This window comes from Ceratotherium simum, chromosome 17, assembly GCF_057802395.1.
Source record: "Ceratotherium simum simum isolate JZ-2026a chromosome 17, ASM5780239v1, whole genome shotgun sequence".
Classification (NCBI taxonomy): domain Eukaryota; kingdom Metazoa; phylum Chordata; class Mammalia; order Perissodactyla; family Rhinocerotidae; genus Ceratotherium; species Ceratotherium simum.
In genome coordinates, this window is record NC_141916.1 from 6,561,458 (window position 1) to 6,585,806 (window position 24,349).

Below are 24,349 nucleotides of genomic sequence, written 5' to 3' on the forward strand. Positions count from 1 at the left end.
AGCAGGGGCTGCAGGTGGGGCAGTTTCCTTAAAACTGGATATGGTTGTGGCTGGCACCATGCCTCTCCAATACCATGCAAAGGTAAGGTCCTTCATATCCAGGCCAGCAGACCTGATGATGATGCAAACACTCCTGTAGGAGCTCCACAGGTGAGCTGTACTTGGTGAATATCTCTGGCCATTCATATAAAGAGGAGACAGAAAGCTCCTGGAAGGGAACAATGATGTTAATCCCCTGGTTTCACAGGAGTTAAGCCACAGGATCCCTGAGAAAACAAAAAGCCAGGCAAAGCAACAGAGTGAGCCCAAGTTCCCCTGCATTCTTTCAGGAACCCAAGGACCTGCAAATACAAGACTGTTCGCTCAGGCCTTACTCAGAGCCACTGCTCTCCAGGGGTGTCAGCCAGCCTTTGCGCGAAGCGCTCTCCTCTGAGCTGGCCAGTCTGACTCTGTACTTCAATGACAACTTCTGTCAAGTTTAGGCATCAATTTTATGGCTCTGACTGCCCCCAGTCCGTGTTTTGTATGAATTATGACCAAATTCTGCATCCAGGCACCTACATCAACATGATCCCACAACACTTGAGTAACTAACTCTGTAAGTCTAAAAGTCTAACTCTGTAAGATTTGTCCACATACATTCTCAACACGGCATGTGATTACTCCCAAATTATGTAAATGAGCATTGTTAAAAATATTTAAATTTAACTCTATCATTAACTAGTAAGAAATAAAAAATGAATTAGAAATTACCATTTATTTAGAGTTCACTACATATATCGGGTACTTTACATATTATTTCATTTCATATTTACAACTTATCCTATGAGGTACCATTACCTCCATTTACATTGAAAGCAACCAAGACTCAGAACAATGAGGTGCCTTGCTCAAGGTCCCCAGACAGGAGGCGCAGAGGCAAGGTTCGAACCCAGGCTTTGTCTGACCCCAAAGCCCACTCTTCCCACTCACAACGCTGCCTCCATAGAGAGGTTTACATGGGTGAGAAGAGCTGACAAACGTGGAATCATTCAACTTTGTACAAGTGAGTTTGAGCAACATTTTAACTTCATTTTCAGGAGTGGCCCAATAAGGGAGTGCTTGGTCAACGTTACAGACATAATCAAGAGTCTTCAAGGGTACACCCTTAAAGAACATTTATAAATACACAAACACACACACACACTCAGCATTAGAAATGATTTGAAAAATCAGATCTTAGCTCAAAAAGATAATTAACAATCAACTTTTATTGTTCATTAAAAATGAACTTTCTAAAATATTAGTAAATCTCATTTTTAGCTCTGTTTTGAAGTGTTGATACCAGTGAAGTAACATTTTCCTTCTCTGAATCTTTTCTTGTAAAATTATAGTTTTCTCTTTTTCTAAAATAGCGGGAAGCTCCTTCCAGTTCTTAATAAAGATGAAGGGGGCGTCCATGGACTTGAGGAGCTGCAGAGGGGCGTTATGGTGAACAGATGTGTTTCCACAGCTGCCAGCTGTCATCACATCCTCCACCACAGGAACGGAGCCATAGGAGCAAGCCTCGTATATTCTGTAACATTCCGTGTTTACTCCTGCAGGGCACAGTGTGAGGTCACTCTGAAGCAGAGCATCTTGATAATTCTTAAGGCTTTCATTTGTTTCCTGAGGCTGCCACCTAGGAAACCAGAAAAACAACTGTGGTTTTCACTTTACTAAGCACATCTTTTGTGAAAGAAAAGATTTTCTCTTTTAATGTCGGTTACAGGAAATGGTGAACACATGATAGAGATGACAGGCAGAGGAGATAAGGAAAATCTTGCCCAAGCAGATTTCTTGAAAATATTTAAGACTTTGAAAAGTTTACTGCTACACACTGTTAAAATCCAGTGGTCACCATAAAATTTCTGAATGAACGTTAATTCAGCCAATGCTTTCTGTGCACCAGGTCTCCCTTCTCTGCCTCACCCCCTAAATCCCTGCCCTCATGGAGCTTATATTCCAGTCCCAGTGGGGAGGAGAGCCAGCAGGACAAATCAGTAGATTAGTTAGGTGTTAAGTGCTGTGAGGACAGATAATGCGAGGAGTGAGGAGGGAGTTTCTGAGGGGGTACTGCTGCAATTTTACACAGGTCACAGGTACTGTCTCATTGCAGGGGCGTCTGAGCCTGGGGCTGGAGTGGAGGGAGCAGAGCACGCAGAGACGGGGGAACAGAGTGCAGAGCGACACAGAGGCCCCGGGCAGTGTGGGCCTGGCTGCCTGGCGTGCTCAAGGAACAGCAAGGATGCCGGGGGCGAAGCAGAGTGACTGAGGGGGACAGGTGTAGAAGAAAAAGTCAGAGCATCTCACCATGCAAGGTGTTGATCAGAGGGGTGGCTGACCTGACCTAGGTTTTATCAGAATCGATCTGGCCATGGTGCTGCAAATCGACTGTACAGGGGCAAAGGCAGAAGCTGAGAGACCAGTTAGAGAGCCGGACGTGCACTCCGGACTGGTCCTATGTCCTCAGTGAAATAAACAAAAGGGTCATGAGGTAAGAGCAGTTGGGAGGAGAGAAGAAGGTGTGAACAGTCTTCTAGGAGAGTGGGAGAATACCTGGACAAGGACCTGTATGACTGCTGGGCACTTGAGGGTCAAGGTCATACATTTAGAGCACGATCGAGAGGCATCTTTCTCTAAGTGTGTTTGGCCACATGGGTGCAGGTATGGAACAGGTAAGAGAACTGGACTCAACCAGAGTTAGGGTTTGCTAGACTAGGGACCTAAGAAGCTGGATGCTATGCAGTCATGATTGACAGTGAAATTTAATGGGGTAAAGAAGAAAGTAGAGAGCAGGTGAGCGAAGGACAATGACAAGGTGGTGGGATTAACGGAGTGCAGCTCCCAGCTACCGTGGGAGTCAGATTATTACAGGGAATGAGCTGGAATGACAGGAGATGGTTACAGAGAGAGATGCTGGAACTTGCGATCATGGAGAAGATGCAGCATGTGTAACGTCAAGTTCTGGGGAATGACCACAACAGTGAATGGCTGAGGTCAAGCGGGGCCCAGATCACTGGAGGGGAGGAGGTAAAGGCACTGCAAGACCAAGGTGATGGAAGGACTCTCTATGTAGATTGGGAATCACCAAGAATTAGGCCGGAGTAACGTTGGAGAAAGTAGGTGTGTCAGGAACGAAGCTCTTCAAAGAATTAAGGGGATAAACCCAAGAGTCAGTAAATGACTTCGAAGAGGGTGTGCTGGCATGAGATTCAAAATGGGAGGTTTTAGGGAGGGAAAGGGAGAATAGTCTGGAAGCAGCAATGAGAAGAAAGGAGGACACCTACCTGGCTCAATGGTATGAGAGGAATTACAAGAATAATTCTATGCCCACAACAAGCGTTGCTATTTTATGCCCTCCCTCAGTCCACTCCAGGCCCACTGTCACCTGCCCCTCCATCATGGTAAACATGCTCCTGCCTCAGGCCCTTTACGTTGCTCCCCTCTCCCTGGACCACTCTTCTCCCAAACAGACACAGCTCACCCCTGTACCTTCTTCAGGCCTGTGTGTAAAGGTAACCTTCCTACTAGCGCTTTCCTTGGCCATTCCAAAACAGCAAATGCTCCACTTCCGATCCCTCATCCTCTCGACATCCCTCCTCTGCTCAACTTTTTACACAGCATTGATCATCTTCTGACACACAACATATTTTATGGGTCTGTCTCCTCCAACAAGCACTGAAGTTCTAAGAGGGCGTGGACCTCTGACCGTTCTGTTCACTGCCGTATCCCTCACGGCTCAAACAGTTTCCAGCGTATAGCAGTTGCTTGACAAATATTTGTTGACTGAATGGATATAATATGGTTACACTAACAATAGAGTTGGGAGTTATGCTTTTTAGAAGAGAGTGTCTGCTACAATTAATACATTTCTAGATATAGAATGACATTTTTTAGGCACTACTTTTCTGATGACTCTGCTTTATACACATGAAACTCCATTTATGTAAAAACAAAATGAGCGATTCCAAAATTTCTTCCTTCACTCCATGAACACGTTTCATGATTACCAAGTAAAAGATGGAAGAAAGTTAACCCTATTAAATCCATCCATCCATCCATCCATCCATCCATCCATCCATCCATCCATCCATCCATCTATCCACTCCCCACTTATCTTAGGCCTACTTTGTGCAAGGTCCCATGTTACATCTGGGGATTCAAAGAGGAAGATGTGGCTCCTGTCCTCAGGGTGGTGTCAGGTTCCTGAAGGTGTGGGGAGTACTGCACGCCAGTCTTGGAACACTGACCTGGTCTGCTGAACATCTCACGGATGAACCTCAGACCTTATTAACATTCATACTCTCCTTGTGACAAGTCTGCCTAGCAAATATTATCGAGAAAACCCGAACAATTGACATTTGCATATGGCAGCACTAGTGTTCCTCTTCAAGATGGACTCTAGCTATAGGAGATTCTATTTTTTTTTTAATTAACCATTTTATTTTATTATTTTTTAAATTATTATTATTATTTTTTTTGGTGAGGAAGATTGGCCCTGAGCTAACATCTGTGCCAATCTTCCTCTACTTTGTGTGTGGGATGCCACCACAGCATGGCTTGATGAGCGCTGTGTAGGTCTGCGCCCAGGAGCTGCACCCGTGAACCCCAGGCCACCGAAGTGGAGAGCACGAACTTAACCATTACGCCACTGGGCCAGCCCTCCCTATTTTAAATGTCTACGATCCAGTTTCTTCACAGCTTTAATTAAAAATATATCTCCTGGGGAAAGACTGGTATTAACAGAGTTAACAATGTCTCTTTGGAAACCTGTACTGCTACATAAAGCAACTCTGATTGGAGAACAAAATGGATGAATCAGGTAAACATGGAACTTACTGTTCTCTTGCTGAAACCCAACAAAGCTTATCATTCCCATCCTGTGTCAAAATGTTCATTAGCGCTTGTCTGGATGAATTTTCATAAATGGTTCCTAAGAAATTACATAAGTAGGGCCTTTCATTATGCAGCATTGACCAACTTGCCTCCACCGCAGGAAAGTTTCTATAGCTATAAAAATAAGGACGTGTGAGTTAACAAGGATGACAACAGGACTAGCAATTCCCATAACCCAGCATCTTAGATAGCATGATGACATTGGGAGAAGTAATTTAAAATATGACTTTCTAAACCCTAAATTGGAATTTTCCCTGCTTAATTTGGAAAAAGTCCCTGAATCTACTGACTTATAAAAAAAGATTCTCAAGAAGGAAGGGAATCTCTCCCATTTTTTGCTGCTTCTATGTGCCAGGCACTGCTTGAAGCTCTTTACGAGCATAAGCTCCATGAGGGAACGACGTGACATCTTGTTCATGGCCAAGTCCCCTAGAATGGTGTCGCACCTATAGTAGATACTCGATAAATATTTGTTGACCGACAAAAAAACCCCCAAAAGACTCTCACATTGATATCTTCTATAAAATTGCTATTGAGACTATGTGCCTAAAGCGCTTTGCTTTTTTTGGTGAGGAAGATTGGCCCCGAGTTAACATCTGTGCCAATCTTCCTCTCTTTTGTATATGGGGACGCCACCACAGCATGGCTTGATGAGTGGTGTGTAGGTCTGCGCTCGGGATCCAAACCCATGAACCCCAGGCCATCGAAGCGGAGTGTGCAAACTTAACCACTACGCCACAGGGCCGGCCCCTGCTTTGCTTTTTATATTCTTCAATTTCCATCACACACTTGTTGTAAGGCAGGTTGTATTCAAGACCTTCAAAGTATAAGTAATCCTGTACATTCACAATGATCATGATTTAATGAATGTTTTAGCCAGGTGATGGAAAGATTACAGAATCCATATTGCTACAGCAAAGAGCTCCAACTCCAAAGACTTTTCCAGTAGATTTTCAAAAAAGATACTTGAGAGCCATACAGGACAGGCCTGTTGTAACTGGCCCATTCTTATGGGCATTTGGAAATCACAAGGATCAAATTGTGTGCCTGAAATACAACCATCAGAGCAAAGCTCTACGTAACAGTTAGTCCAAAACAGGTTTTCTCAACCTCGGCATTACTGCCATTTTGGGCCAGATAATTGTTTGTTGTGGAGGCTCTACATCCTCTACATTGTAGGATATTGAACAGCGTCCCTGGCCTCTGTCCACTAGATGCCAGTATCACCCCCTCCTTCCACTTTTAACAACCAAAAATCTCTCCAGACATTGCTACACGTCTCCTGGGGGGCAAAACGGCCCTGGTTGAGAACCACTGATCTATAAGAAAGATATTGGCCTGCTCCAACAATACCAGAACAACAGTGTCTATCCAATCCTGTAGGAATAGGTTATGTACTGTGACTGTGAAAAAGTAATTCTTTTGTTTCAAAACATTTTACAAATTTGGCTCCACTCTAGAGAGAGGTTTTTCAGAGTGTCTTAAACCTGGCTATACCTAATATAAATGTTTTTGTCTGGCCCTATCCCAAACCTACTGAGTCAGAACGTTGTAGTGGTAGCCGGGGAATATGTCTTATTAATGTGCTTCTCTGTGATATCTGTGCAGCCAACTGGGCAGCAGTCGGAGGCCACATCTTGTAACCAGCCATAATATAATGAACAATGAATATCCGATTCAAACATGCTGTTAGCGATATTTTTCATAATCCATCCATTCGACAGGTATTTACTGAGTGCCTACTCCGAGCAGGCTCTGTTAGAGGCTGTGCAGATCAGTGGTGAATGAAAGAGACAAGCATCCCTGTTTACATGCTGATGGCAGCTTCTTTTAGTCAAGTCACTCTTAACCAAAAATCTTCTATTAACAGAAAGATAAATAAGTTTTCCATTTTAAAGAAAAACTTTATAGATGTGACATATTGAGAAACCTTGCCAATATTTAATTAACCCCTAATTTTATAGAAGAGATTTGTGCGCATTCAACTAACCTCAGTGACAGATCTGAGCACAGTATCGTGCTCCTAAACCCAAGGGTACAGTGTGCTCCTGACAGAACACTGCCTGGAAAGGAAGGAGTTTTTGTTTGTTTGACTATAAATTACATCAATTCTATAATTGTTTTAAGAAGGTCTGTCTGTCTGGTATTCTCTGCTAATCATCTCTTTAGGGCACTCCTGATAAAACTGAAAATTCATCCTATGCTTGGCGCTTTAAAATACAAAAAAGTAACTCATTTGCTTTCCTCATAAGAGGGTACGATACTCTAAACACATCATTACTGTTACTGAAGCATGAGACCAAACCATATTTTTGCTCATAGAAAAGATTGTACCTAGCCTCCGTGATCCCAGAAGAGCTATGTTTATTACAAACTTAAAACACAATCTTCTTGATTCAGAAATTCAGGTCGTAGAGTTTAGAAATGTGTAATAATATTTTGTACTTACGTTGCTACTCCTAAAGGCCATTGAAAAACATCCACGTCATTAATCCAGGGGCTGTCATATATTATGAAGAGCAGCTCCACAAAGCCTCCATTTCTTTTGAGGAACTGGTTTATCCATTCATTATTACAATGTTCATTTCCAAGCAACACAACAGCAAGATGCTGGAGTTTCTGAGTTTGTATTAAATTTTGTGCATAAAGTAACCACTGAGTGGCATAAAAGATCTTTGCTTTTTCTCTTCCATTTAAAATGAGTACCACATTATTCACATCAACAGAGAAGTACCCTGGGACTACAGCTGGACCAGTGATGAAGCTGTTAAAAACAAAACAACAAAACAAGAACAAGAGATAAGCCAACAAAAACAGAACGAAAGTATTAGGTACCAGAAGTTTTCAGTCATTTTATATAAAATCTACAACAAGATTTAATCTATATTCTTTCTGGAAACATAATTTCTATAATACAAGTTGTTTTTGAACAAGTTTGGATGATGGGGCATGGCTGTAGATTAACGGGGAGCTTTGGCTGTAGACAGCTCGACTTGCGTATGATAATCAGGAATGTGGGAGCTTTTTTTTTAAAATTTTTAACCACATTCAAAATAAGTGCTGGCTAGAATTTGAGCTGTTGAGCAAAGAAATACAAGTGAACAGTGTGAAACTCTGTGTAGTTCATAATGGAAAGGTGTTTAAGTCAGTAGTTCCCCCCTCTTTTATGTTCTTCATCTGAAGGAAGTCTCTGAATCAACGGATGAGAAAGTGTTGATGAACTGGGAAATGGAGGATGGCATTCTAAACATTCATGAAGGTTAAGTCTCAAAAATATAATGTTGAGGAAAAAAGCAAGCTGCAGAACACTCACAAAATATGATAATTATTTGTAAACTTGAAAGTATATACAAAAAATTATTTACGCTTATATACCTAGTATAAGTATAAACATAAAAATTAGAATGGGAGGATACACGCCAAATTCATCACAGTGATTGTCCTGAGGAGGAAAGAAGAGGAAAGAGACTGGAAACAGTACAAAGAGAGCTTCGCTTTTACTGGAAATATTTAATGCTTTTAAGAGGAGGGTTAAATATCTAAAGCGAATGTGACGGAGAGCTAGAATCTGTTAGTTCTGGATGTTGGGTAAACCGGAATCTGTTGTATTATTCTGTTCTTTACTGTATTTAAAAACATTGTCATAAAAGGAATAGTTTCATAACTCACATTTTCATATTATGTGCTGCTTAGAACAACCAATACCACTGAAATATTTTAAACTAGTATGTATTAAATATTAAAAAATACCACTTAACCTATCTTAAAATTAGTCACAGTGGTCCTGGATTCTTTACAACCTCCTCAACCATTTCTTTATAACCTGCTAGAATCTTTTAATCTTTAGTACAAATATGCTGTAATCCTGCTTTTATTGCTTATTATTGTTGGGGATAAAAACTAACATTTGTTGAATGCCTTTTATATACACGACACACAGGCATTTTCCACGGGTCTCTATTCAGCCCCACAACAACCCTGCAGAGCACATCAGCCCCATTTTGCACTTGGGAACTCAGGCTTACGTTGCACAACCTGTAAAGGCAACGCTAAGATGTGCATCAAGATCTGTCTAACTTCAGGGCCTGGGCTGTTCCCACGACACGTGGTTAACAAAGACTAGAGTTAGTAGATACTAGTTAAAACAAAAAACCTAAATATATATTTTGTTTGTGTATATGTACTGTGTGAATTCTGTGACATTCTGTGACAATGATAATAACCCACAGGGGTCAGAACTGTGTTTGAGCTTGCCCTGAACGGACCCAGTACTGGAGGTAGCCAATGGCGCAATGATTATTTAGCAATTTAAGAGAATCTGCAGAATCTGAGGGGCTAGAAAACACTTGAGGGATGATGATGACGGTTCTGATAGGTTCACAACATTTGTTATGGTAGTATATGAGCACTTGGTCTCGCCTTTAGAATTACAGGCAGGTATAACCCTTAGAGCAGGAGAAGGCTGCCAGTCCTCCTTTCCCACCCCCGGTCAATTTTATGACGGAAGAAAAGGAAACCTCGGGAGAGGTTACATGACTTGCATAAGCTGGTAGACACCAGACAGGCAGTGGTAGAGATGGGACTCAAACTTAGTTATTTGACATTAAGCCCATAGATATCATGTGCCCAAACTATTTTAGAGTGCTACACAAACTTTTATGTTAATTTTTTTAAAGACAAAATTAAGGATAACATTGGCAATTATCTAATAATATTTAATTTCGATTTCTAAGTAGATAAGATAGGAATGTGCCTAAAAACATTTTTATCAGGACAATTTATAATAAGAGCATCTAATAATACCATGAGTCTTTAACTATGCCCTGAGAGACATGTCTTATCTGTTATTGCTTATCTTTGATATAAGTGTTTTAAAGTATTGTTTAAATGGTATGACTTTGAGGCATAAAGCATTTTTCAAATGATATATATCTACTTATTGCTTTATATAAACATACAATAGATAATAAACACCTGTACGGTGTTTTATAGCACGTAACAGTATTGGTCACAGAGCTTCCACTCAATAAACGTTCCCTATCAGTCTGTGAAAAAGCAGGAAAGGATATTATATCTGTACTATAACTTCAATTATATAATAATACACATAGAAAAAAGACGAAGTAGACACAAAATGCTAACGGTATAACCCTTGTTTTTGGAATTATGGGCAAAGTGGAATTTTGAGTGATTAAAAACTTATCTTTTCTGAATTTTCCAGGTTATTATAATAACCACTTATTAGTCTTTTTTTAATTATAAACCTATCTTAAAAAAGAAAAAATGTAATTTTAAAAATAAATGAAAAAAAATTCAGTAAAATCTGAACACTGAACATTTTAAATAAATTAAAAATCTTAAGCCAATGAGAAACAGGTTAAGATGGAAGAAGACATTTTGTAATTTAGTCAAAAAAGTTAACTGTGTTTTTCTCTCTTATGAAGACCACAAAAGCTCAGAATGTCTTGGGCCCTTTTATTACAAAGGCCCCAATAACTAGAAATATGCTATATTTGTAGAGGAAGAAATCAACAGACAAATTTTTGCACACTATTAACTTAGCTGGACATTGTAAAACTTTCGTTCATATGCCACTAATTTGGGAGCTATAATAGGTATTCTAATGTTCGGTTTTAGTTCATGTATTAAAATAAAATAGTACTACAGTAAGCTATTTTCAAATGTCACTTTCATGTGAAAGGAATATTCCTAATTTTATTGACCCACACAAATTAACAGAATGAAGTATGATGCATTTAGGGCCCATGTGACCCATCTTGGAATCTCCACTGCCCCTTTGGAGAGCGCTCTCACATTCTAGCAGCAGGCATGCTGGCCCTTACTCTCCGACTAATGGGCTTTCCACTCCTCAAGGCCACGTTTAGGTAATGGTGAAGGCCACAGGGTCAGTGCTGTCGAGCTGAGGAATAGATCAGAGGCTCCCAAACTTTCCTGGTTCCCAGAGTCTTCAGTGTTTCAGTAATTTTTTCATAGTGTCTCCCAAGCCAAAAGAAATGAGTGATGGTTCAGTTTTTTAAGCTGTTAGGTCCAAACAACTTAGTAAGTACTTATATCCTAGCAGCTTAGAAGTTACTTAAAAAAATAATATGGCGCCAGCCCTGTGGCTTAGCAGTTAAGTGCGCGCGCTCCGCTACTGGCCGCCTGGGTTCGGATCCCGGGCGCGCACCAATGCACAGCTTCTCCGGCCATGCTGAGGCCGCGTCCCACATACAGCAACTAGAAGGATGTGCAACTATGACATACAACTATCTACTGGGGCTTTGGGGAAAAAAAAAGGAGGAGGAGGATTGGCAATAGATGTTAGCTCAGAGCCGGTCTTCCTCAGCAAAAAGAGGAGGATTAGCATGGATGTTAGCTCAGGGATGATCTTCCTCACAAAAAAAAAAAAAAAAAAAATAATACGTACACACTGAAAGAAAAAAATGATATTCCTACTTCATTCTTAACTAACCACAAACACTTAACAATGGGATGTGTGCACTTGTAGAGCACTACATAACTTCTCAAACCCTGGAAGCAGAGTGGACACTGCCACTGTCATTGCCTGCTCCGCTGTGATTTTTGCACAGTACCTGGATTTTATCACAGCAACCATGGAAAACTCAGCTTCCCAAAGGTATGGCATCACTGAAATGAACGCAGGGTGATCTAACGCTGAAAGTGCAAACTACCTTGAGCTAGCAGTTTGCATGGTGTCTGACAGATGTGAAGTATAACTGTGTTTCCCACAAATATTTAAAATAGTTCGTGGTGCCCTAGGCTGCCTCAGTACACAGTCTGGGAAGCAGAGATCTAGGTAAAGAAACTTTAGGGGTTAAAAAGAAACATCCCATAAGATGCAGATAGGGGTGTGTGCGTGTGTGTGTTAGTCAAACTGTAGTGGGTTGAGAAGTGAATGAGAAGGAAGGAAGTGGTGACAGTGAGTGTGGACCACTCTTCTGAAAGTTTGGATGAGAAGGTGAGAAAGCAATAATGAGTGACAGTTGAAGAGAAAGGAGAGCAGGGAAGGAACTGAGGGAGCGAGGTCTTGGATGAGGCCAAGGCAGGCACAGGTGGAGAGAATTAAGCTCGAACCAGGGGAATCACCTCATTGTCTGAGAGCGGAGGGAAGAGGTAAGGTTAGGTGAGGGATCAGATAGAGATCACGGAGGTAAATGTTAGAGCAGCCACTTACGGGAGATGCTTATGGATATCTTCAATTTTCTTGAGGAAACAGGGTTTTCTGCTGAGACAGAGGGAGTCAGGCAGGTGTTGTGTGGTGGGCTAGAGAAGAGTGGACAGACCTGCTCCTATTCCTGTATTTTCTGTCTTGATTGCACACTAGCTACCTAGTCACCCAACCTAGAAACCAGGGAATTGTCACATTTGTTTCTTGCTCTCATCTTCACATCTACTCATCCCTAAATTCTGATAGCTTTGCGCCAAAATATTCCTCAAATTCCTGGTTTTGATCCCACTACCACTTCCCTATTTTATCCCTTAGTTATGTCTCTGCTGGATACTTACCGTCTCCTAACTGGTCTGCTTGCACCCAGCTGTCGCCTTCAAACCATTTTTCCACTTGGCTACTAGAGAAATCTACACAATAAAACATACACGGCAATACCACCACCTTGCTTAATCATCTTCAATTGCTTTTCGCCAAGAATAAAGTCCAAGAGCGTTAGCATGGCACATATAAGGTCCACCATGGTCTGGCCATGCCCCACACTCCCAATCTCAGCTCCTACTCCCAGCTTCCTGCCCTAGGGATTCGGAAGGGTTTGCAAGCCCAAGCACAAGCCGGGCTGTTCATCAGTTCTTAGCCTCTGATGTCACCTCTGCTGGGAACAGAATCTCTCCTCTTACTGCCTTGCTAATTCCTACCAATCTTTTAAGACTCAGCTCAGCTATCATCTCCTCTAGGAAGCCTTTCTTGATGGGCCCCATACCAACTCTACTCAGAATGGGTTAGTTGCCTTTCCTCTGTATTCCCTAACAACTGACATAACAGAGTCTGCACATCCTTATCAAGATGGTTTATACAGGGTATGACATTGTTTATGTGTTTGTCTCAACCACTAGTCTGTGAACTCCCTGAGAACAGGGAAAAGTATTTTACTCACTTTGAAATCCTCAGAGCCTAGTACGAACTAACTTGCAGGCACTCAGTAAATGTTGAATGAGTAAGCAGTAATCCTCTTTAACGGAGTTATTTGCTCTACCAACTTATTTAAGTTCTCCTACCACATTTAAAATATGAATCAAGTTACAAAAGTTCAATTTAATAATAACTTTCCAGCTATACATTTATTCTATAAAGTAGGGCTTATGTATGAGATATTATAGTATACTTATGCATGATGAAAGGTGTATTTTAGGTTCCTAAAGTTATTAGTCAAGCACCAATCATAAAATTCCATTAACAGAAGAATAAACATATTTAAGGAGCTCATATACAGAATTTTAAAAAGTGATTTTCTCTTCTAGGTTTCTTAGCATAAATTTAATAGTCAGCAACCCCTAATTTCCAATGTTTAGTCTTTTTCTGCTTGGCTCAGTTAAACATTTTTCTCCTAATAAGTACTTTTAATACTCAGCAAATCCAAAGAAATCATTCAAATATTGAATTCTAAACTGACCGTGAACAGAATATATTTTTTAGACTCCAATATAATTACTGTTTCTTTTTTTTTCTAAATTCAACAAGTACTACTGAACAAACACTATATATACATCATTGTTATATTGTGTGAGTTATAGACAAGATTACTAATTTTCCAACTAAGATTCTGGCAAATGCTTTGATAAAGAATAAGCGTGCAAGCCTAACAGTCTACACGCCTGTCAGCCATTGAATTCTATGTCATGTTTTTTGTTAATAAACAGTTTTAGAACATTCAGTTTTATAAAATAGGTATCCCGAACTTACGAGTGGCCCTTTCATTTGAATAGCTGCTGCAATTCGCCCTGCTTGTGCGGTCAGCATCACTGCCATGACCCACACCTTCCTGATTCGGTGCTTATGATGGAAAACTCCCACTCTCACACAGGCTTGCCCAGAGTGGGAGAAGGGGCACTATGAAAAATTAACTATATTGTCTTTGTTTACCAATGACTATGTGAGACCTGCACTGATCTATGGGCCAGCATTTGACTTAAATGTAGTATCAGTCACCACTAATATTAGCTATAACAGCTCTCACTCACCGTGATGAGGAGTGAGCTCACTAACTTCTTATAATGGTCATGTCTGGAAATTCTAAAAATAGGATCAGACATATTTTTTCTCTCCTGATCTTTAGAAATAAGTTCAACTTTTCTGTAAGTAGCAGATGCTCATTGAAAATATCATAACTGAATTTTGATAACAATGAATTAAGTAATTTAGCATCTAGCTTTTGTTTTCTCAAATGTCTAGACATTTATATATCTTATGACAATGCCTGCACATGGACATCACAGGATTCTGAAGGCCGTCTTTTGGGGATGAGCAAAGGCCATGAGGAGCAGAAGTAAGATTCCTCCTAAGAAATTAAAAATAAAGTTGCCCTATGAAATCAAACTATAAATTGACATATGATGGATATAAGTACAGATAGACAAAGTTCCTTCAAGAGACAGAAGGGGTCCCATGCTAGCTTGTAACCTAACTGAACACATTAATATAAAGAACGTATCAATAGGTATTTGTGGGGAGATACACGATGGAGAGATAATAGACAGTAATGGAAACAGAAAAAGAAGAACTGAAAGGTAGGGCAATGTCGCAGTACCTATTTAAGTAATAGTAAAAATAATAAAACTATAACAACAAGACTTCTATAGTGATTACCATGTGCCAGATACTGTTCTAAGCACTGTACATCTATTAATGCATTTAATCTTCAAAACAATCCTGTGAATTAGAAACTATTATTTGCTTTATTTTAAACTGAAGGAAATCCAGGCACAGAGAGGTTAAGAAACTTGCCCAAGGTCAGACAGCTAATAAGAAGTAAAGCTGGAACGTGAACTGAGATATTCTTGCTCGAGTGTGTGCTCTTAGCAACTCACTCACACTGCTACACTGCCCAGAGGCGACAGGGCTTCACCAGGCTGACTCAGAAGTTCAGTGTGCCCCGTATGTATTCATATTCCGAGCACAGACTGTATGTTACTGATTCAGTGGTGAACAAGCAGTCATCTTCCCTTCTGAAACACATAGATTTGGAAGTACTACATATAGTTAAATTCCATATTTTGAGTCCATATTTAATCAAACAACCTTCAAATATTTGGGTATCATTTGTAGCCTGCCTACATGTGCTGGTCAAGCCAAACAAGCATGTGGACTGACTGACAGTTCTAGTTCCACTGCAAGTGATTTACTTGATATTCGGGATTACAGTCTTTGGACCTATCAGGTGATAAGAATCAGCATTCACGAGCCTGATCAACCTGGAACACTGATGATACTCTTTCTACTTCCGCCTCAAAATTGTTGTGAGACTGAAATTAAATGATATAAGCTCTTTGTAAACTTAAAGGTTTATTTAAATAGAATATATTTATGCATATTTACAAGTACCTGATAGTACTTAGAAACGCTTTCAGTATCTTCAAGATGAGCCATTTCTTCTGGTTCGCTTTTGGTCAAATAAGGATGAACGTGTTGAGACATTTAAATGTTAGTACCCATGCAGCCTGATTCAACCCAAAACTTGCAATTCCATAGGGTTTATTAATTTTGGATAAATAAATTATGTACACTACTTTTCATGAGCCTAAAACTTTAATTTGTTGTTGTTGTTGTCAGTGCTGTGGAGTGGATTCCGACTCTTAGAGACCCTGTGGACAGCAGAGTGGAACTCTGCCTGGTCTTTTTGCGCCATCCTCTGACCTTCTGCTGCTCTATCAGACAACGCTGCGCTGCTATTCACAGGGTATTCACGGCTAACTTTTTCGGAAGTGGGAGGCCAGGTCCTTCTTCCTAGTCTGTCTTAGTCTGGAAGCTCCGCTGAAACCTGTCCACCGTTGGGACCCTGCTGGTACCTGAAATCCCAACGGCAGAGCTTTCAGCATCACAGCCACATGCAGCCACCACAGAATGACAACTGACAGACAGATGGGTGGTGCAGTCCCCTGACCTGGAAAGGAACCCGGGCCTCGGTGGTGAGAGTGCTGAATCTTAACCACTAGACCACCAGGGCTGGCTAAAACTTTCATAAGCTGTTTAAAAAAATCTGCTCCAATAGTGAACTTCCTTGCATACACAGTTCTCTTAAATCCTAAGAGGAAATAGCATTTCTATTTGATCATAATATAAAATCTCAGGTAAAAATTTCAGAAGGGAACAGTAAATTAGTTTTTCTTTTGGGGGTTAATGCTGTTTGCTCAAATCCTTTGCTATCATTATAGTAACACTGTATGCTAACTTCTCTATGAACTTTTAAGAATTTTTCTGAAAATTCTATATATTGTGGGCAGAACTGTTAGACTAATACCCATAACACATGTTTACTTTCCACATAGCAAAATATTAGATTTATAAGCATAATGCACATTTACTTTCAAACGCCCAAATCCAACTATTGTAAGTTTAGCACTATGTATAAACTCTGAACTGGGATTAGATTAACAGAAGCCTGGAGATGAAAGGAAAAATCATCATTACCAAAGACAGTTTAAAAACCTGTGTACTTTTCAAGAATGATTACTTTGAAAAGATACATGCAATGAAATTGCTTTCCAAGTGTGTATAAAGTAAATAAAGATTTAAAGGAGCAGTAAAAATTCAAATAAAATTGAAACGAACCATAGCTGTTTCTCTTGATTTCTGTGGGAAATAAATAGAATCCTAATAGAAACCAGAATCTTTGATTCACATTTTTTCCCCTAATAATACAATTGTTACATGAAATAAGCATTTAAAAATAATTATTTTTATTTCAATAAAAAAGCAAAATCTAATAAAAAATAGCATTCTTCCATATGATAAAATTATCATAATTTTTCTAAATAAAATGATCTTAATTCTATTTAAAAATCTTCAGAAAATATGCAGTCATAGATAAAAGTTTTATAAAAATAACAGCACAAAAGTCTTAACAATATATTGGTTTTATTGAATCTAAAAAAAAGATTTCTGAGTACTGCAGTAAAATGGTAAGCTATGCTATCAAATTGTGATAGAACTCATATATGAAATACGTTTTAATAAAAATTTTGAAACTCATAGCAATAGCTTTGCTACCACTTGAATATTATGAAAATATGTGAACCTATTATATGAAAGAGAAAAATAAAAATACTTTTAAGTTCACATATTCTTCTTCCAAGATATGGAATGTTAAATGCTTATCAACAATCAAATGTTACAAAATGTGGAGCATGAACTTTTCCATATAATCAGAAATGTTTTGATAAAAAGGAAACAGACATGATTCCAAAAATGTGGTATTTTGTAACATCCAATTTCATAAGAGAATGTTCAAAGTAAGCTTTAACTATGAATATATATTCATGAGATTTACTTCTTCAGTCTTCACAACAAGTTGAGGTGGAAATATGTTCTATAAATATATTTTTCTCTCATTTTTCTCCTAGTGTTTATATAAACGCTGCACAGCACGCAGCAGAGGTTAACGCCGCACAGCTACTACCTGTAACGTGTTCTTCCTACAACGGCATTTCCTTCTCTCCACGGAGCGGTCCCATCAGGGGGATCAAGTAAGCCTTCAAAAATATGCTCCCAGAGGTACAAACCTGGTAATTAAAAAAACAAAAACAAAAACGTTTACCGTCTGGTTTACTCTGGTGCGTGAGACGAGTTTTGTCCTGCTCTTTTCTATCATTTGACTAGGAAACCAGATTTGACTCCTCTTGGATCAAGAGGAGTCAGGCAGTGCTACCAAGCAACAGCTCAAAATCATCAGTGTGGCAGCTAATGCATGAGAATCTCAGAGGTCATCAGTGTAAAATGTGCCACAATGTGGGTCATATTAAACACGATAATCTCTCTGACTCTAAATTTAAGGAACTCCTAGTTATCACTGGCCCTTTACTGTATTTCATCCTGAAATGTGTTATATTACAATGTAAGTTACTATATGATTACAACTGTTCCTATATTATACCTGGGGAGACTCACCATTTTGTGCCAAACACAACCAGAGGAGCTCATGTACACACACATACATTCATGATGTCAAGGAGATATCACCTCCTCCTCACTTCAATACACATCCCTCACTGAAGGACGCCCTCTGCAGACAAACGCCACTGCGTCTTTTCTCGTTAGGGCAGCCCCCAATGTTTTATCATGATTTCACCTGAATGAAAGCTCTGAGAGTAGAGGAGACTGTGTCACACAATGAGGTAATTTGGGAGCCCTATTTTAGTTACATCGAAAGATGTGTTTGTTTCCATTCTCATTACACCCTGGTACTAAAGGACACACAAGAAAACCATGTTTAGAGACTTGGCCAATCAGATAAAGCTCTCCAAACACGGTAGGCCAAATAATGCCTCCCCCCACCTAAGATGTCCAAAGATGTAATCTCTAGAACCTGTGACTATATTACCTTACATGGCAAAAGAGACTTTCTACTTGTGATTAAGTTAAGGACGCTGAGGTAGGGAGACTATCCTGGATTATCTGGGGGGGCCCTATCCAATCACAAGGGTCCTCACAAGAGGGAGGCAGAGTGAGGAAAGGATGTACGAGGATGGAAGCAGAGGTCAGAATGACGCGGAGCCATGAGTCAAGAAATGTGGGCTGCCTCTAGAAGCTATAAAAGGCAAGGAAACAGATTCTCTTCTAGAGCCCTCAAAAGGAAGAGAGCCCTGTGGACACATTTTGGACTTCTGCCTTCAGATACGTAAGATAATTAATTTGTGGTGACTACAGTTAATAATACTGTATTGTATATTTGAAAGTCACTAAGAGAGATCTTAAAAATCCTCATCTCAAGAAAAAAAATTGTAACTATGTGTGGTGACGGATTTAACTAGACTTATTGTATTGATCATTTCCCAATATATACAAATATCAGATCATTATGTTGTATACCTGAAACTAATATAAGTCAATTACATCTCAATTAAAAAAAGATAATAAATTTGTGTTGTTTTAGGCCACCAAATTTTTCGTTATTGTTTATGGTAGCCATAGGAAACTAAGGATTATGTAGTTATAGATTATGGTACCCGGAAATGGCGTTCTGCTGTAATAAATACTTAAAAATTTGGAAGTGGCTTTGCAATTGGATAATGGGGAGAGGCTGGAAGAATTCTGAGGAGCCTCAGATAAAAAAAGCCTAGATTAGATTGCCTTGAACAGATTATAGGTAGAAATATGGATGTTAATGACTCAGCTAGGGACAACTCAGAAGAAAGTTAGGAGCACAATAGAAAAAAACTTATATCATTCTAGAGAATACCTAAATCACCATAAGCAGACTGTTGGTAGAAGCAAGCACGTTAAAAGCACTGCTGGGAGAGTACAAAGGAAACGAGGAACTTGTTAGAGACTGGAGAAAAGGGGATCTTGGTTATATAATAGCAGCAGAGAGCTTAGCTGAATTGTGTCCTACAGTTATGTGGAAGGTAGAATTTGTAAATGATAAACTTGGATATTTAGCAGAAGAGATTTTCAAGCAAATTGTTGAAGCTGTGACCTGGTTTCTTCTTGCTGATTATAATAAAATGCTAGAGGAAAGAGATTGAGAGAAGGACCGGTAAACAAAAAGGAACCAGGACTTGATGATCTGAGAAATTCGCAGCCTATTCAGATTGCAAAAGAGGTGAAAAATCAGGAGATTCACTGTCAGGAAAGCATGCTCTGGAGAGAGGCCAAGGACGTAGCTGAACATCCTTTTGCTAGTGCTTCAGAAGGATAAAAAGGTCAGAATGTTCAGTCACATAGAAGGCTCTTTGAGGATATTAGGTGCGTAATTTATGAGCCTCCTCAGCCACTGCAGCAGTAGCCAGAACTATAGATGGGATTATCCAGGAAAGACCTGTAGAGGAGCTCTTGTCTAATGGAGTGAATCCTCATGACATACACAGGAGACCCACAAGGTTCTTGAGAATGTTATATCAGCAGAAACCCTGTCAGCTTGGACTAAAGGGGATAGAGAAATGTTGAAATGAAAGAAGGCTGTTGGACTCCCAAAATCCTACCAGCAAGAAACAGACTGCTAAAACTATGGAGGTGCAAATACATGCTACTCTTCATGCAAAAGGAAGGATGACTCCAAGTGTAGAGCTGAAAGGCCAGAAGCAAAGCTTTGAGCCACAGATTATTCCCAGGCTTGAAACCGAATGGAATTTGCCTGGTTGGATTTCAAAATTGCTTGGACCAGTGACTCCATTTTCCTTCCATTTTCTCCCTTTTTGAATGGGAATGTCTATAACTGGTATCCTATGACTGTGCCTGGGGAACAGGTTGATGAAAGTGGTGTTTGATAAAACTCATCTGGCCACTGTGTGCTTACTTGATTGAAAAGAGAAAAGTCTGGAAACACAAAAACCTGTTAAGAGGTAGATCTAATTAAAAACTACAATGGGGAAGTGGAAATTTAAAGAAAGAAATTAATACTAGAGATTTTATAAAGAAAAAAATTGCTAGAACTTGATGACTGGAGGCCTGGATCTGGGTACCTGAAATTTAGAGGTCATTAGTAATCTTCAAGAATGTATATTTGCATACAAATGTGAATGAATTTATGAAACACCATGGGCCAGGCATTATTCTCAGTTTACTTTCCTCTCATCTGGTACTTTCTATCCATATCCCTTACTGTATATAAATCTAACTCATTTTTAAAGGCAAAAAAATACCCCTTTTAATTCGCTAAATTCTTTCTGACTCTTCTAACCCTCATTGAGGGTCCCATTCTCTAACTGAACAGTTGGAACACTAGACTCTCATGACACTCAGAGCAAAAATGCTTTTGTGGGCAATCAAGTTCTATCAACTACATACTATATCCCCTTCTTGGACATTCACAAGGAACACTGGCATATTAAAGGCTCCAAGAAAGACCTGCAATAAAGAACCCTGTTTAACTTTGTTCAGTTCAATGTTTCCCAAACTTGTTTGGCCATCGAGAGCAGGGGGCCACATCTTATACTTGTGTATCAAGTGTCCAATAAATATATATCTTCATGAAAATTCAGCTGACATAGGCATTTCAATATAATGATGCTTACACAACCCACTTTTTGTATCCACAAATAAAGCTCTGCTCTGCTCAAGACCAACAATAGAATACATTTGTGCCTGTGTGTGTATTTACACAGATGTTGTCTAACAAAAAGGAGAAATGAAATATTGAGAAAAAGTGAAAAAATGCATCATGATGCCTTAATTAGCAAATGATGAAATAAACTATAACTGTATTAACATGAACTGAATATTAGTAAACTGCATTTTACAATGCTTTTTACATGTCTTAGCTCTACACATTAACTTACCAATGGCAGCTTTGCCCCAGATTTGTACATGCAAGTCTGTTTTCCCTTTTGTGGATTTATTTAATATTTGAAGGCTAGTTTTAAATCTGTGTTCTTGCTCATTTCTTTCATCTATTTCCCAAGGATTCCATTCTTCACTTCCCAAAGTAGACTGTTCTGTGTTTTAAAAAGAGTGACAGTGTTTATCAGTAAGGTAGAGCTGCAGTTGTAGATAAATTCAAGCCATTTACATTGGATGTTAAGGCGTTCTAATTTCATCCTAACTTCAATTTTTCAAAGAGGTAAAACAACTGAATTTCAACTGGTTAAACACACACAATTAAAAAAAATCAGAATTTAATTTTTATTAAATCTTTACTGTGAAAGATCTTCGAAATAAAACGTTAACACGAGACACAAAGTTATCCCTCCCGAACAAAGCTTCTAAAATAAGTAGATAATACGTATCAAATTACAAGTTTAACCTTTGCAAGTCTCTATCGATTGTGTATACGTAACCTATACATAAAAATTTGACTTCAGAATGTCAAGTGTCCAACAATTTTAGATACTATTGTGCAAAATTCTGAAAGAAGGGAGAGAGAAGCCTGAGTCCGAGCCTGACATAAGTCAAAACACAGGACAGGGGAGCAGCACTAGGAGGCGAGGCGCCCCGGCCTTCCGAAGCCCCTGCAGGGTTGGAGACGGCTCCGTCTGAACGTGGAAACACACGTCCCGAGCCCAGCGGCACTCCCGCGAATCTCCGGCCTGTGGTGACGTCCCGGCTATTAGGACGCATTTTAAAGGCGCGCGCCCCCATTTGGGGGTGGGGGGTGGGGAGGCGTGGAGACCCGGGCGGGGGCAACGGGACACGCTGCGACCCCGAGCCCACGGCCGGCGACCGGGAGTGCGGGAGGAAGCGCGCCCGGGGGGGCCATCCGGACCCCAGAGCGGGGCCCAGGCGCGCGGCTCGGCTCCGCCCGGCCCCCGCCGCCTCTCGGCCCCGCGCCCGGGCGAGGCCGGGAGGGAGGCCGCCGCCCGCGTCCTACCTCGGCCGCGCCTCTCCCGCGCCGGGGCTGCCCCCTTCCTGAGGGCCCGCGAAGACGCGGCCGGCGCGCGTCGGCCGCGCCCCAGGAAGACGTGGTAGGCGGCGTAGAGGGAGAAGAGGCAGTACAGGGCGAGGAGAAACGAGCAGAGCGGCCTCCGCGGCAGCCGCATCCCACGCCGCCTTCCGGTCAGGCACCGCCGCCAACCGGCGCGGCCGGAGGAGAAGCCGCCGCTCACCGCCGCGGCCCTGGCGCGGTCCGGAGCGGGCCCAGGCCCGTCGAGGGAGTCACCAGCGCCGGCCCCGCCCCCGGCTCTCCGCCCCGCCCCGGCCCCGCCCCGGCCCCGCCCCGGCCCCGCCCCGGCCCCGCCCCGGCCCCGCCCCGGCCCCGCCCTCCTCCCTGCCGCTCTCAGCTCAGGCCCCGCCCACGCCTCTTCCATGGCCCCTCCTGCCCGCTCCGCTCCCGCTCAGGCTCCGCCCCTGCCCCACCCTCTCTGCTCAGGCTCCGCCCAAGCCCCGCCCACCCCATCCCACTCAGGTCACGCCCCCTCAGCTCGGCCCCCGCCCTCAGCTCCACCCATCTAAGCTCAGGCCCCGCCCACACCTCTTCCACAGCTCCTCCGGCCTGCTTCCGCCCCCACTCAGGCCTCACCCTGCTCCCCGCCCCTCTCAGCTCAGGTCTCTGGCCCTAGCTGCATCTCCTCCACCAGGCCCTGCCAAGGCCTGGTTTTAATGCGTATCGCCCTGGTTAACAGTGTGGTTAAGTATCTTTTAACATATTTATTGTTTTTTTTTGTTTTCCTCGTCTGTAAATTGTCCATATGTTTTGTGCAGTTTTCTCTTTATTGTTTATCTTTAGTTTTGGTTGTAGGACTTCTTTATTTACTTTACGTAGCAATCGTGTGTGTTTTTTTGTGTGTGTGAGGAAGATCGGCCCTGAGCTAACATCTGCCAATCCTCCTCTTTTTTGCTGAGGAAGACTGGCCCTGGGCTAACGTCCATGCCCATCTTCCTCCACTTCACATGGGACTCTGCCACAGCATGGCTTGCCAAGCGGTGCCTTGCTTTGCCCAGGGATCTGAACCGGGGAACCCAGGGCCGCTGCAGCAGAGCATGCGCACTTAACCACTTGCACCACTGGGCCGGCCCCTGCAATTGTGTGTTTTTTATATACATTGCAAACGTGTTCTTCCAATTTTTGGCTGGTCTGTTAATTTTATTTATATTACATTTTACTGTAAAGACATTCTAAATTTCAATATAGCTAAATTTATCAATCTTTTCCTTTATACTTTGGTGTGTGTGTGTGTGTGTGTGTGTGTGCGCGCGCATGTGTCTGTTCTTTAAGAAAAACTTCCCTGGATAATCCCTGAATCTTAATTAAAATTGTATTGAGTTTGTAGAGTAATTTGGGTAGAATTGACATGTTACAATATTGAGTCTTCCCACCTATATGTATTACAAGTTATCCCAGTAGCAATTATTGATAGACCATCCTTTAATAACTGATCTGCAGTGCCTCCTTGGCCATCATCAGGTTTTCTTGTTTGCTTTGTGGATCTAGGTCTGATTTCTCTGCCTTTCCTGTGTCATTTACTATACCTGTAATTGTCTCAGTTACTATAGCTTTATAATAAGTCTTCATATTTGGAAGGGCAAGTTTCTCTAACTCCTTCTTTTCTTTTTTTTCTTAAAACTGTCTTGAGCTAGCCCTGATGGTCTAGTGGTTAAAGTTTTGCACTCTCTGCCTCTGTGGCCCGGGTTCATTTGCCTCTGGCAGAACCACACCACCCGTCTGTCAGTTGCCATGCTGTGGCAGTGGCTCACAAAGAGAACTGGAACGACTTACAACTAGGATATACAACCATGCACTGGGGCTTTGGGGAGAAGGAAAAAAAAAAAAGACTAAGATTGGCAACAAATGTTAGCTTAGGGCACTGCTTTCCT

General features: G+C 41.2%; 1 protein-coding gene across 3 annotated transcripts; it reads right to left on the reverse strand.

Annotated features, from left to right (window-relative positions):
* Positions 1–1,232: 1,232 nt before the first annotated feature.
* Positions 1,233–22,654, reverse strand: RXYLT1 (ribitol xylosyltransferase 1). Of its 3 annotated transcripts, XM_087442087.1 has the most exons (6): positions 22,407–22,651; positions 21,379–21,534; positions 17,562–17,664; positions 7,367–7,681; positions 4,861–5,031; positions 1,233–1,660 (listed from the first exon to the last, which is right to left on the reverse strand). In XM_087442087.1, the coding sequence occupies exons 1-6, from the start codon at positions 22,573–22,575 to the stop codon at positions 1,243–1,245; spliced, it is 1,332 nt and encodes a 443-aa protein (XP_087298213.1). In that variant the 5' UTR covers positions 22,576–22,651; the 3' UTR covers positions 1,233–1,242. The 3 variants fall into 3 exon arrangements, with proteins under 3 accessions (XP_087298213.1, XP_087298214.1, XP_087298215.1); XM_087442088.1 differs by lacking the exon at positions 4,861–5,031 and having other exon boundaries at positions 22,407–22,654; XM_087442089.1 differs by lacking the exons at positions 17,562–17,664; positions 21,379–21,534; positions 22,407–22,651 and adding an exon at positions 15,488–15,543.
* Positions 22,655–24,349: the final 1,695 nt, after the last annotated feature.

Excerpts from the sequence above, each read along its gene's own strand:
- RXYLT1 (XM_087442087.1), bottom strand. The coding sequence starts at position 22,575 with ATGCGGCTGCCGCGGAGGCCGCTCTGCTCGTTTCTCCTCGCCCTGTAC. Across the intron at positions 7,682-17,561 it reads GTAGGAAGAACACGTTACAG|CTTCATCACTGGTCCAGCTG; the intron begins GTAGTAGCTGTG and ends TGTTTTTAACAG. Across the intron at positions 5,032-7,366 it reads TGGCCTTTAGGAGTAGCAAC|CTATAGAAACTTTCCTGCGG; the intron begins GTAAGTACAAAA and ends TTATTTTTATAG.